The 13,513-nt window shown below is 44.6% G+C and overlaps 2 protein-coding genes across 3 annotated transcripts in view; one reads left to right on the forward strand and one right to left on the reverse strand.

Moving 5' to 3' along the window:
* Positions 1 to 13,513, forward strand: part of TEX9 (testis expressed 9) — a 162,286-nt gene that overhangs the window by 107,793 nt on the left and 40,980 nt on the right. For both annotated transcript variants that reach the window (XM_063926153.1, XM_063926152.1), the window contains exon 11: positions 12,654 to 12,788. In XM_063926153.1, the coding sequence (XP_063782223.1) occupies positions 12,654 to 12,788 (135 nt within the window). The remainder of the gene's footprint in view (positions 1 to 12,653; positions 12,789 to 13,513) is intronic.
* ZNF280D (zinc finger protein 280D) overlaps positions 1 to 13,513 on the reverse strand; it is a 629,515-nt gene that overhangs the window by 94,017 nt on the left and 521,985 nt on the right. The gene's annotated exons all lie outside the window — the stretch shown is intronic.

Genomic DNA, 13,513 nt, shown 5'->3' on the forward strand with positions numbered 1-13,513 from the left:
AAGGAATTGTTGGGGATAATGGGTATACGTGATAAAAACAGTCTCATCTGCTCCACATCCCGTTAGAATTTCTGCCTGAAGTAGGTTCCTCTACAGAGCAGTCATTTTAAGTTGGGTTCTGTTGCATAACTTTTGGTGCAGTCAAGTTCCGCAGAAGCATGATTGGAACACCAAATTTCAGTGCACCTAATGTCAAGCGTCTCTGCTTTTCTCATACGTCCTAGAGGATGCTGGGGACGACATCAAGACCATGGGGTATAGACTGGATTCGCAGGAGACATGGGCACTCTAAAGACTTTTTACATTGGGTGTGAACTGGCTCCTCCCTCTATGCCCCTCCTCCAGACCTCAGTTTTAGAAATGTGCCCAGGTCGACTGGATGCACTCTGAGGAGCTCTACTGAGTTTCTCTGAAAAGACTTATGTTAGGTTTTTTATTTTCAGGAAGATCTGCTGGCATCAGACTCCCTGCTTCGTGGGACAGAGGAGGCAGAAGCAGAACCAACTTCCTCAGCATTTCATGGCTCTGTTTCTGGCTGACAGGACACCATTAGCTCCTGAAGGGAACTGAACGCTAGCCGTGTCTAGATGCTCACTCCCACAGCACGCCATCACCCCCCTCACAGAGCCAGAAGTCAGAAGACAGGTGAGTATGAGAAGAATGATCTTCAATCAAGTAAGTGACGACTGAGGTGCGGCGCGGCTGGCGGGAGCGCAGCGCACCATTGCTGCCCACCCACACAGGCACTGCAGGGCGCGGGGTGGGGGGCGCCCTGGGCAGCAAGAAAAATACCTCAAATTGGCTAAAAGGGGGCATAAGATGCCGCTGGCACAGCCCTACCCCCGCCAGTATAAATATCATGGATACTGAGGGGCGGAGCTTCTTCCTCAGGCAGCCAGCACACTACTCGGCACCATTTTCTCTCTCTACTCAGGCTGCAGAGAACATGCTGGTCCTCTCCTCCACTTCTGACAAGTACAGGGTGCTATAAAGGGGGGGGCACAAAGCGATTGTGGTTCATTTGATAGTGTATATTACTATTTAAAAGCGCTTTTGGGCTGTGGACATACTGTGTTCACAGGCAATACTGGCGCTGGGTTTGTGAACTGGCTGCTCCTATCCTGTGTCCCTCTGACAGATTTTACTGTGGGTCTGTCCCCAAAATAAGTCCCAGTGTGTCTGTGAGTGTGGTGTACACGTGTGAGGCATGTCTGAGGCAGGGAGTTCCTCCCCGGAGGAAACGATTTTAGGGACACAGAGTTGTAATGTGGTGGCGCTACCGGCACACCAAGAGCCTGCATGGGTGAAAGAGCTACGTGACAGTATGCATCTGATTAACCGTAGATTAGACAAGTCTGAATCTAAGGCTGCATGCTGGAGAAAATCTGTGGAAGATGTGATTTTTCAGGATGCTGTTATTACTTATGCGGGCGGCCCCTCTGGGTCACATAAGAGACCATTTGCAAATGTTGTACACACCGATACCGACACGGATTCTGATTCTTGTGTCGACAATATAGAATCCAGAGAGATAGATCATAAATTGGCAAAAAAGTATACAATATATGATTGTGGCTATAAGGGACGTGTTGGAGGTTACAGAAAGCACTCCTGTACCTCAGGAGAAAGCTTATTTATGTAGGGAAAAGAAATCCAAAGTCACGTTCCCTCCTTCACACAAACTAAATGCTCTGTTTGAAGGGATGTGGGTGAATCCTGATAAAAAAAATTTCGTATTCCCAAAAGGATTCACATAGCATATCCTTTCCCGGTTGAAGACAGGAAAAAATGGAGTCACCCCCTGTGTTAGACAGTGCACTTTCCAGGTTGACAAAGAAGGTAATTCTCCCTGCTCCTGGCACGGCTTCTCTTAAAGAGCCAGGAAAGACCGCAAAATGGAAACGACATTGAAATCCATTTATGTTACCAATGGTACACTGCTCAGGCCCACTATTGCCTGCGCATGGTGGAGTCGCGCTATTCAAAAATGGTCAGAAAGCGTGTCATCAGAAATTGACAGGATTGATAAAGATGAGATACTCCTTCAGTTAGGGAATATCAAGGATGCTGCCGCCTACATGCTTGAAGCAATGAAGGATATTGGACTCTTGAGTTCACAAGCCGCTACCATGGCAGTATCGGCTAGGCGGATGTTATGGATTCGCCAGTGGAACGCAGATGCAGATTCCAAAAGAAACATGGAGGCTCTCCTATATAAAGATTAGGCCTTATTTGGCGATGGCCTGGATTCGTTTGTCTCGGCGGCTACCGCAGGTAAGTCAACATTTTTGCCCTCTGCGCCTGCACCGGCAAAAAAGACCTATCACCTGCAAATGCAGTCCTTTCGACCCAATAAATACAAAAAGGCGAGAGGTTCCCCCTTCTTTGCAGGAAGGGGAAAGAAGCCCACACCGGCTCCAGGTTCCCAAGAGCAGAAGTCTACCCCTAGTTCTGCCAAATCCCCAGCATGACGCTGGAACTCCCTTGCGGGAGGCTGCTCGGGTGGGGGCACGTCTCAGACTCTTCAGCCAGGATTGGATTCTGTCTGGCCTGGATCCCTGGGTGTTGCAAATAGTATCCCAGGGGTACAAACTAGAGTTTCAAGATGTTCCCCCATGCCAATTTTTCATATCGACTGTAAACGTCGATTTACATACAGGACTTAAAGTAACACTTTAGAAACACATTAAAAACACTTTAAAATGGAGCCGCTGCGGCCGCTGTAATCAAACCTTAGCCTACGTACTTTTTACACCGTTAGCGTACAAAGCCCTGTACCATGTACGCAGTTTGCGTACAAATGCCGTACAAAGTACACGCAGTGCGTACACACCCAAAGACACGCCGTGAGCACTCTGCAGCTACACGTGTGACTGAAATACACTTATAACCTTAGCAGGGAAAGGAAACACGACACCAGATTGTATTTAAAATGCCGGGTTCCGACACACCAACATATAATTACTGAAAAGGGGTTACAATAACAATACAATAGTAAAATGGCTACAGTCAATGGTACATACGTTTTAGTTTTGCCTGCACTTCCCAGTCTGGTCCTCAGTCATCAAGGTAGATGACCTTCAGAGTCTGTGATAGTGACCTGGCCTGCAGCTGGCTTTTTATACAGTGGATCAAAACATAATACAATCGACACTGTGTGCTCTTCTTCCATTGGTTCGGGGGTGGGACATATCCTGTGCACCAGGGATCATTGGTCAGCTCAAGAGGTGGACGATGTCTAAGACTTGAGATGTGATTTCTGTTGTTTGCATCTGAGTTCCCACCCCATGACCAGTTAAACCCATCACATTAATCATACATAAATCTGGTATTATAAATAACTTAATGTTGCAATATATGATAATATTCTTATCCCCACCAGATTAATGTTTACGTGACTCTGAACAATATGATCCCACACATGATATGATTATCTTTTTCCATTCTCAAGATATACATACATATATATATATATATATATATATATATATATATATATACACACACACACACACACACACTCCTGCTATTACAATTTGTTAGGAAATATATATCTCCAAGAGTTTAGACTATGAATGTTATTACCTCAGATTTCTAAATGTCTGGTTTGTAATTTTGTTAGCTATTGCTAATTGAGTTTCTCTTCAGTCAACCTAGGTTCCTCGATATTGGGGGTCATTCCGAGTTGTTCGCTCGTTGCCGATTTTCGCTATATTGCGATTAGACGCTTACTGCGCATGCGCAAGGTTCGCAGAGCACATACGCTTAGTTTTTTTATACAAAAGTTAGGTATTTTACTCACGGCATAACAAGGGTTTTTATCGTTCTGGTGATCGTACTGTGATTGACAGGAAGTGGGTGTTTCTGGGCGGAAACTGGCCGTTTTCTGGGCGTGTGCGAAAAAACGCTGGCGTTTATGGGAAAAACGCGGGAGTGTCTGAAGAAACGGGGGAGTGTCTGGGCGAACGCTGGGTGTGTTTGTGACGTCAAACCAGGAACGAAACTGACTGAACTGATCGCAATGGCTGAGTAAGTCTCGAGCTACTCAGAAACTGCTAAGAAATTTCTATTCGCAATTCTGCTAATCTTTCGTTCGCAATTCTGCTATGCTAAGATACACTCCCAGTAGGCGGCGGCTTAGCGTGTGCAATGCAGCTAAAAGCAGCTAGCGAGCGAACAACTCGGAATGAGGGCCATTGTCTTTCTTGTTTGTCCTGTCTTCAGATAAGACAATGACAATCCAGTATTTATTGTCTTTGACAGATACTGGGCTACTCTAGACCAATAGGGGTAAACGAAGATATTTGCTTTCTTCAAAGGATTTCAAAGCTTGGTGTAAATAAGGCCATCTGGTACATTGTATTTGAGTCTCTGGGAGGATAATTTATGTGCGAACCATCTTCATGCTTATTAGAAGAGAGAGCAGACAGTGGGTGATTTATGCGATATATAGATTTAAATATATGATATGTCTTTGTGGCTTTTCCATGCGAGTACAAATTCTACCGTAATTACTCATACCACGCGCTAATACGCAGGTCCGCGGGAGCGACCATACGCACATTGCGAATATGTGCACGCACGGCCGAGTAAGTACGCGCACTTATTCCGTTCTTCCCATTAACCGAATCTGTGTTTTCTATCTGGCTCGTGATTCCTTACTATATGTCCCTTGATCCCATCTATGTGTTTAATAATGTGGCTTGTTTTCTCTGTCTAGGGGTCTATATTGACTATGTGTTCTACTATACCTACAATCTATGGCAAAATGCCCTTCCTTCCTACAAGTGTAACATATTCTCGGTCTTTTCCTACTACCAGGGCTTAGGGGTTTAGGCTGATGAGGCTTTGCTGCAAGAGCCTGTAGATTTACTGTCATCAGCTTCTCCTCCTGTTGTTCTTTGCACCTAGCAATATTCTTGTGGTGTTTAATTGCGCACTCTCTAAGACGAGCTACTGTGACCCCTCTCCAATTAGGCAAAGATGTTTGTACCCTGTCCCTTCCTGTCTTATTGAGCCCGTCCATTAGCACAGAGACAGCCACCTCCCTGTAATTCGCATCGTTCCCTATATCCGATACCCCAATGTATCTATCCATTATTTGCAGAGCCCGATGGAAATATTCGGATGCCGTTTCACCATCCTTTTGTCTTATGGAGAAGATTTTATTCCATTTGACAACAGTAGGGAAATATACTCCTAATTGCAGATTGATTTGCCGTACATTCTCCTGATTGTATTCATCAGTGAGAGGTACCCCTGTGTCTAATTTACAATCTGTTATGAATTTTGTGGTGTCAATGTTAGGGGGTAGGCACACTTTAAAAAATATCCGCCAATCTTTGTTAGCTGGTTCATGAGCATTACCCAGATCTCTGATAAACTTTTAACATCTGGCTAAATGCTTCCGGGGATCGGGAAATTCTGAAATGATTGACCGCAGCTCAGCTCTGGACCACGGGCAATACATTGCATTATACCTGGTGAGGATTTCTCACGGACTATCGGTTCCCCCATTGGGAGTTACTATTTCCAAGACAGGATGTAATCCTACCATTCCGTTCCTAATCTGTTTACTGGAAGGTGGTGTTGTCTCTGTGCAATGACCCGTCTCACACTTACCGGTAGCTGTGACCTCACCAGTTCTTTCAGTGGGGAATATTGTTACTGCTCTAACTGGAATGGCAGGCCCCACTTGAGTTTCCTGCAAGGTGACTGCCTGAATGAGAGCTGCGATTTGGCTGGGTCCTTCATCTTCCTGTGACCTATAACCTTGGAGAGACTTCAAAAGTGGATACAACATGCAAAAATTAGGGTTAATACATTTCTCTTGCATTCTACTATCATTTACAGATATATCATTGACTGTAGCCATCTTTTCCCCTTCGACCTGTGTCGATAATGGTGTGTCCGTGCCCTCATTCCTGCTAGGTTTGGAACTTGCTTTGCGAGTTTGTTCCCTTTGCACCTCCCCCTCTTGTTGCCACAGGTTTAAACACTCGTTATGTCTAAAGCTTTGTTTTCTGGATTTAATCAGACATATTTTACTACCTACATTCTGCAGTACCTCTGGTTCAAAGCTGCCCACCCTAGGGAATGATACCCTATCTTTGTCAGTCATACGTACCCACTCATTGCAAAAAAACTTCCGTGTGTGAACCATATTTTTCACACATGATAAACCTTGCTGACCCTTTTGGTCTTTCTTCTTCAGCCTGAACCCTGCACAAACGTCTCTCACTTGAGCAACTGGCTCCCATATTTGTGGGTCTTTTTAATAACTACAAATTCCCACAAATACCAAAATACTCAGTACAAGTAGACGGTGGAAGTATCTCCGAGCGCCTTCCACTCGCTCTCGCCCACGCTGGCGAGTACAACGATACACTGTTGATAGTGGATCGCAATGTACCCAACTTAGGGCTCCTATCAGACCTTACAGCACCGTAATTTCTTTTGGTGGAGGTTCTGTTGGAATATTTTCCTGAGAGAGGAAGCAAAAAATTCCTTTTCGGTATCTCTCTACTGGAATTTTTTGTAGGGTGAAAAACAGAGAAATTAGATAACTATTATTCTCCCTTTCCAGTGGAAGCCCACCAGGGAGATTTCCCGACGTTATCAAAGAAAAACCCCTTTGTCTATACAATCACGTCTGCGTATGCTTTTCCACAGCGCATATGACACAATGGTATCACGTTGTGCTGTGTAGAACATACGGACATGCAATGCAATCACACAGCCTATAGATACTAGTTATCTATATGCCCTACGATTGCTGTAGACCACCTGAAACACCTAGACCACTCTAGATCACCTAGTTGTATGGGACACCTAGACCACTTCAGATCACCTAGACCACCTAGTTCTAATCACGTAAGGTAGCGAACCCTACGCTACCGGGCCTCTACTAACCCAGTGTTACCACTCCAGCACCTAGACCACCTAGTTCCCGGGTTCAGCTCCACTCACTCCGCTTTCACTCACTCAAATACACCTTGTTTTTCTGAACAGAAAATTTCCACTCGTTCTGATCGGCAGCTTTTCCCCCAGAGGCAATACAGTTTAAACAAAAGTCTTATACTAATCTGCTTTTGAAACCAGATAATTATGTGCTATTGTAGCATGGCTACTGTCCCACCTTTTAATTGAACAAAACTATCGTGTAATTTGTACTTAGTGTCCGCACTCTTACTACTTTGTCCGAGCCACGTGTACAAAAACGTGCGTCCGCAATAAAACAAATCACACAGTCTCTATTAATGTGAGCAATACTAGCTATAATCACTTACAAGCACAATCTACGCTTGTTCTGTGTAACCCTTTATGACTGGGCCAGACCTGCGTGTTGTGCTTTATACTTACTTCCTTAAATACTTTTATTTCAAATTTATCTATATAGCAACAAATGTATCCGATTTCACACAGATCTAAACAAATCTAGCAATCTAAACCTTGCTGCAATAATGTGAGAGAGTATGCAAAGTATCGGTGCTCTTTGTGTACGCTTTTGGCGCCAAAAAAAATTCACAGATTTTTTAAATAGCTTTTTTCCTGTTTACGGGTTCTATCAGCACCTCTGCAGACCAGACAAAGCAGACACAATCTAACAGCACACAAATAGGGTTTTTAGAACATCCACCAACCAGGAAAAGGTTACGTAAGATAACTTTCCAACCTTTGCTGATAGATTAAGTCTGCTATGACCTGCCAGTCTGTGAGCATGTGAAAAACCGGAGGAGCCCCCAATTGTAAACGTTGATTTACATACAGGACTAAAAGCAACACTTTAGAAACACATTAAATACACTTTAAAATGGAGCCGCTGCGGCCGCTGTAATCAAACCTTAACCTACGTACTTTTTCCACCGTTAGCGTACAAAGCCATGTACCATGTACGCAGTTTGCGTACAAATGCCGTGCAAAGTACACGTAGTGCGTACACACCCAAAGACACACGTGAGCACTCTGCAGCTACACGTGTGACTGAAATACACTTATAACCTTAGCAGGGAAAGGAAACACGACACCAGATTGTATTTAAAATGCCGGGTTCCGACACACCAACATATAATTACTGAAAGGGGGTTACAATAACAATACAATAGCAAAAAGGGCTACAGTCAATGGTACATACGTTTTTCGTTTTGCCTGCGCTTCCCAGTCTGGTCCTCAGTCATCAAGGTAGATGACTTTCAGAGTCTCTGATAGTGACCTGGCCTGCAGCTGGCTTTTTATACAGTGGATCAAAACATAATACAATAGACACTGTGTGCTCTTCTTCCATTGGTTCGGGGGTGGGACATATCCTGTGCACCGGGGATCATTGGTCAGCTCAAGAGGTGGGTGATGGCTAAGACCTTGAGATGTGATTTCTGTTGTTTGCATCTGAGTTCCCGCCCCATGACCAGTTAAACCCATCACATTAATCATACATAAATCTGGTATTATTAATAACTTAATGTTGCAATATATGATAATATTCTTATCCCCACCAGATTAATGTTTACGTGACTCTGAACAATATGATCCCACACATGATATGATTATCTATTTCCATCCTCAAGATATACATATATCCACATATATACATACACACACACTCCTGCTATTACAATTTGTTAGGAAATATATATCTCCAAGAGTTTAGACTATGAATGTTATTACCTCAGATTTCTAAATGTCTGGTTTGTAATTTTGTTAGCTATTGCTAATTGAGTTTCTCTTCAGTCAACCTAGGTTCCTGGATATTGTCTTTTTTGTTTGTCCTGTCTTCAGATAAGACAATGACAATCCAGTATTTATTGTCTTCGACAGATACTGGGCTACTCTAGACCAAGAGGGGTAAACAACTTCATAGGATTTCAAAGCTTGCCTTCTTCATAGGATTTCAAAGCTTGGTGTAAATAAGGCCATCTGGTACATTGTATTTGAGTCTCTGGGAGGATAATTTTTGTGTGAACTATCTTCATGCTTATTAGAAGAGAGCAGACAGTGGGTGATTTATGCAATATATAGATTTAAATATATGATATGTTTTTGTGGCTTTTCCATTCGAGTACAGATTCTACCGTATTTACTCATACTACGCGCTAATACGCAGGACTGCGGGAGCGACCATACGCAAATTGCGAATATGTGCACGCACGGCCGAATTAGTATGCACACGGAGGCCATCTTTGTGGTGTTTGTACGTGATGTGTGTACTGTAATATTTTCCGACTTCGACACAACCTTGTCAGCTTCTCTGCCAGAGAGAGAAGCAGTAACAGCGGCAATCCAAAAATTATGTCAAGACCAGGTTATAGTCCTGGTACCGTTGTCACAACAGAGGCGGGGTTTTTTATTCAAGCGTCTTTGTTCCGAAGCCGGACTGCTCGGTCAGACCGATCCTAAATCTAAAAGATCTGACTTTCTTCCTGAAAAGGTTCAAGTTCAAGATGGAATCACTTCGGGCGGTGATTGCCAGTCTGGAGGAGGGCGACTACTTGGTGTCGGTGGACATAAAGGATGCTTACCTGCATGTTCCCATTTATCCTCCTCAGCAGGCTTATCTGAGATTCGCGATTCAGGATTGCCATTACCAATTCCAGACGTTACCTTTCGGTGTCTCCACGGCGCCAAGGGTATTCACCAAGGTGATGGCGGAGGTGATGGCGGAGATGATGGTCCTCCTTCGTCAGAAAGGAGTCAATATAATCCCTTATCTGGACGACCTCCTGATAAAGGCGAGATCCAGGGAGCAGTTATTACAAAACATATCCCTCTCCCTGTCAATACTCCAACAACACGGGTGGATCATAAATTACCCAAAGTCACAGTTGGAACCGACGACAAGGTTGTCTTTCCTCGGGATGATTCTGGACACAGAAGTTCAGAGAGTATTTCTTCTGCTGGAAAAGGCTCTGGAAATCCAGAAAATGGTAAAACAGATATTGAAACCATCAAGTGTGTCGATCCATCAGTGCATTCGGTTGTTGGGGAAGATGGTGGCGGCCTACGAGGCCATACAGTTTGGCAGGTTAAATCTAAAAGATCTAACCTGACAGAGTATTCCAGTGGGACCTGTTGGACAAGTGGTCGGGGTCACACCTACACATGCACAGAAAGATAATCCTGTCGTCAAATACCAGGATTTCGCTCCTGTGGTGGTTGCACAGCTCTCACCTGCTAGAGGGACGCAGGATCGGGATTCCGGGCTGGGTCCTAGTAACCACGGATGCAAGTCTCCGAGGCTTGGGAGCAGTCTCTCAGGGAGAAAACTTCCAGGGACGTTGGTCACAACAGGAAGCCTGCCTTCACATAAACATTCTGGAGCTAAGAGCCATTTACAACGGCCTTCAACAAGCGGTACATCTTCTTCAAGACCGTCCCGTGCAGATCCAGGCGGACAATGTAACAGCAGTCGCATACATAAACAGGCAGGGTGGAACGAAAAGCAGAATGGCAATGGCAGAGGCGACAAAAATCCTCCGCTGGGCAGAAAAACATCTACAAGCTCTGTCGGCAATATTCATTCCGGGAGTAGGTAACTGGGAAGCAGCCCATCCAGGAGAGTGGGGCCTCCACCAAGAAGTCTTCGCAGAGGTGACAGGTCTTTGGGGAGTTCCTCAAATAGACATGATGGCGTCTCGTCTCAACAAGAAGCTTCAGAGATACTGTTCCAAGTCGAGAGACCCTCAAGCAGTAGCAGTGGATGCACTGGCGACCCAGTGGGTGTTTCCGTCAGTGTATGTTTTCCTCCACTTCCGCTGATCCCAAAAGTACTCAGGATAATAATAAAGACAAGGGTTCGAGCAATCTTCATTGCCCCAGACTGGCCAAGAAGGGCTTGGTACCCAGATCTTCAGCAGTTACTCATAGGAGATCCTCGGCCTCTTCCTCCTCGAGAGGACCTGCTGCAGCTGCTTTTGGCAGCATGCTTTTGGCATTGGCATCCTCAAGGCGGGTGTCGGAATTGGGGGCCTTGTCTCACAAGAGCCCTTACCTGATTTTCCATGAAGATAGGGCAGAGTTGCGAACTCGCCAACATTTTCTTCCAAAGGTGGTTTCTGCTTTTCACATAAACCAACGTAATTGTGGTGCCAGTAGTTAGTGACACATTCACTGATTCAAAGTCTCTAGATGTGGTTAGAGCTTTGAAAATCTTTGTTGCTAGAACAGCTCGTATACGGAAAACAGAGGCTCTGTTTGTCCTGTATGATCACAACAAGATTGGCTGTCCTGCTTCCAAGCAGACTATTGCATGTTGGATTAGAAATACGATTCAGCAAGCTCATACTACGGCTGGATTGCCGTTACCGACGTCGGTAAAGGCCCACTCCACTAGGAAGGTGGGCTCATCCTGGGCGGCTGCCCGGGGGGTCTCAGCATTACAACTGTGCCGAGCAGCTACTTGGTCAGGGTCAAACACATTTGCTAAGTTCTACAAGTTTGACACCTTGGCCGATGAGGACCTAAAGTTTGGTCAATCGGTGCTGCAGGGTCATCAGCACTCTCCCGCCCGTACTGGAGCTTTGGTATAGACCTTATGGTCTTGATGTCGTCCCCAGCATCCTCTAGGACGTATGAGAAAATAGGATTTTGATAACCTACTGGTAAATCCTTTTCTCCTAGTCCGTAGAGGATGCTTGGTGCCCGTCCCAGTGCGTACTTTACCTGCAGTTTAGTTATTACAGTTGCACAAGTTGTGTTATCTTGGTTTCAGCATGTTGCTGCACTTAGTTCATGCCTGTTGGCGTGTGTTATGTTGAATGCCATGTGTGCGGCATGGTTGAGGGTGTGAGTTGGTAGATATCTCACCACTAGTTAAGTAATTCCTTTCCTCGAAATGTCAGTCTCCCTGGGAACAGTTCCTACAACTGAAGTCTGGAGGATAGGCATAGAGGGAGGAGCCAGTTCACACCCAATGAAAAGTCTTTAGAGTGCCCATGTCTCCTGCGGATCCCGTCTATACCCCATGGTCTTGATGTCGTCCCCAGCATCCTCTACGGGCTAGGAGAAAAGGATTTACCGGTAGGTTATCAAAATCCTATTTTTCCTTTATTGCTCCACTCCCTGATGCCCCATCAAGATCATACATACCTCAGTTTTTCTCTAGGTCACTAAGCTATACAATAGTGATAACGCATTCCAAATTCATCCAGAAGTTTTTACGTGCAATAAGCGGGTCGCACCTGGGACTTGTATACGGGTCCTTCCCGGGTGCAACCCGCTGGAGACCTCTTTCGGGTTGGTGACGTGTGCAGGCGGCGCTTGGAGATCAGATCATCTCCAAACGCTGCCTGTCTCTCGTCGACTTGGCAACCCGTTCACACTGTACTTCAACTTGGGAATAACCCTGCTTTATTCCCGGGTTGAAATACCGGGTTAGTCGACCCGGGAAATTCTAACATACCCCTTTCACACCTCACCTTGACCCGCGTGGACCCAGAAATACACTGGGTTATTTGTATGATGTTAAAGAGGTATTAGTCTGGTCATCTTTGTTTCTCTCCACACTGTTTACAGTATCTATTTCTTGCTAGTATCCATTTCATATGCTTCCATGTAGCTGCATTTAGTGTCTGGTTTATGCTTTATTGGAGGAATAATATGCGGGTATTGCTGAAGGCCACACTAATACTGTACTGTTTATAATGCTTATCCTTTGTTAGGATAATTCTAGCCAAGAGAGGAAAAAGATTGAAGAATTAAAACTTGAAAATAAGAAGCTGGAAAAGCAGAAGACTGAGCTGATGGCTGGATTTAAAAAGCAACTTAAACTTATAGACATTTTAAAGAGACAAAAGGTAAGCATCACTTTACACATGTCAGGGGTGATGTACTAAACCCAAAGAGGTGAGTAGTTGCTCATAGCAACCAACTAGCTATCATTTTATAGCATGTACTTGATAAATGATGGCTAGATACTGATTAGTAGCTATGGACAACATCTGACTTGTCCTCTTTAGAATGTTTGACGCATCACTCCATAGTCACATAAGTTAGTAATTGTACTCGGTGTCCAGATGGACTGCATAGTGAATCTATTATAATTATGTGTCTATCTCACAATCTTTTGACTATGTCCCAACATTTATACAATAAAAAAATGAGACAAAATAAGCAGTATATAGTCTGCCAGAGTTACACGTCTTAGAACTGTATTTACTGAGTGGACGGTTTTCAAAGTTGCCAATTCTCTGCAGTGTTGCCTGCAAGATTTAAAATGGCAATAATACTAAATGCAGGGTTTGCTTTTGATATAACATGATTTAAATCCTGTGAGATAACATTGAAAATGTGCAGCTTTGAAAACACACAATTTGGTTTATACTAGCCCTGTCCCGTTGTTTAGTGCTCCACACTGAGCCAGCGGCTACATTGTATCTACTTGTCCGAGCTAGTTTGTGTGGACATCAGAAAGTACACAATGAGGGTATCCAATAACCACAGGTAATTGTATCGCCAGGGGCTATCCCAGTGGTTCTCAAACTGTGTGCCGTGGCACCTTGGGTGGCCTTGGGACATTTGC

Source organism: Pseudophryne corroboree, chromosome 6, assembly GCF_028390025.1.
Source record: "Pseudophryne corroboree isolate aPseCor3 chromosome 6, aPseCor3.hap2, whole genome shotgun sequence".
Lineage (NCBI taxonomy): Eukaryota > Metazoa > Chordata > Amphibia > Anura > Myobatrachidae > Pseudophryne > Pseudophryne corroboree.